The following is an 884-nucleotide window of genomic DNA, read 5'->3' as shown; positions in this document are numbered from 1 at the left end:
CAGCACCTGCACTGTGACTGTTTTAACTATTGCCAGAACGTTTTTCTACCACTGTCACCAGACTCTGCAAGAGCTGAACGACTTTTACACAGATCAGGAATAAATAATCAAAGCAACAGGCCAAAACCACTCCAGAACACATCCCGAGAGAAGCAACTCATGCGTACACAAGACGAGCTGACAGAATTAGCCCTGCACAGTTGTGAATGACTGATAACAGGGCAGACCCGTGTGGAAGTGAAGTGAGTCGAGGGAAAAAAAAAGATCTGATAAAAGTCAAGCCAAACCATAACACACTGACACCTGACAACACCTTAGCTTTACTACTACCACTGTTGCTTTTCCAATTCCTCTCTGGAAAAAAGGTCTGAATGCTTTAGGACGTATCCGTCACCTCTCTCCAACACTGGATCTCCAGTTACCAGAATCCCCAAACGCTTTCAAGCTCCACCCGCTGACAACAATAAGACGAAATGAGATACGCGCAATACACCTAATCTCTTTTACAGCCTCAAGCTACAGTAACACGACCGGGACGAAGCTTCTCCTCCCCTCCCCTCCAGAGCAACCTCTCGGCTCTCTCCTTCAGCCCGGCTGCCAAAGGGGGACCCCGGGTGGCGTCAGGAGAGACCCCCACCCTCCTCTCCCCGTGTAAGGGAGGCGGAGGGTCCCTACGCCCCGCCACAAACCGCGGGAGCCCAGGGGCGGGGAACCGAGCTCCCCTGAGCGGCAACAGCCCCCCAGCCAACCACCCACCCACCTCGCCGCGCAGCTTGCGGCACAGGCTGTCCCAGTAGAGCGCCGGGACCCCGGAGGCGCGGAGGGCGGCCCCGTGCAGGGCCAGGAAAGCCGCCAGGTCCTCCCCCGTCTCTCCCGACATGGCC

General features: G+C 56.1%; 1 protein-coding gene across 1 annotated transcript in view; it reads right to left on the bottom strand.

Annotated features, from left to right (window-relative positions):
* The window catches only part of TTLL12 (tubulin tyrosine ligase-like family, member 12), a 31244-nt gene extending 30364 nt beyond the window's left edge, over positions 1-880 (bottom strand). Inside the window, exon 1 of the mRNA XM_010002979.1 lies at positions 761-880. Within this exon, the coding sequence (XP_010001281.1) occupies positions 761-880 (120 nt within the window). The remainder of the gene's footprint in view (positions 1-760) is intronic.
* Between the last annotated feature and the right edge of the window lie 4 nt (positions 881-884).

Source organism: Chaetura pelagica, unplaced genomic scaffold, assembly GCF_000747805.2.
Source record: "Chaetura pelagica isolate M959 unplaced genomic scaffold, ChaPel_1.0 scaffold117, whole genome shotgun sequence".
NCBI lineage: Eukaryota > Metazoa > Chordata > Aves > Apodiformes > Apodidae > Chaetura > Chaetura pelagica.
This window is presented reverse-complemented; position numbering and strand designations above follow the sequence as displayed.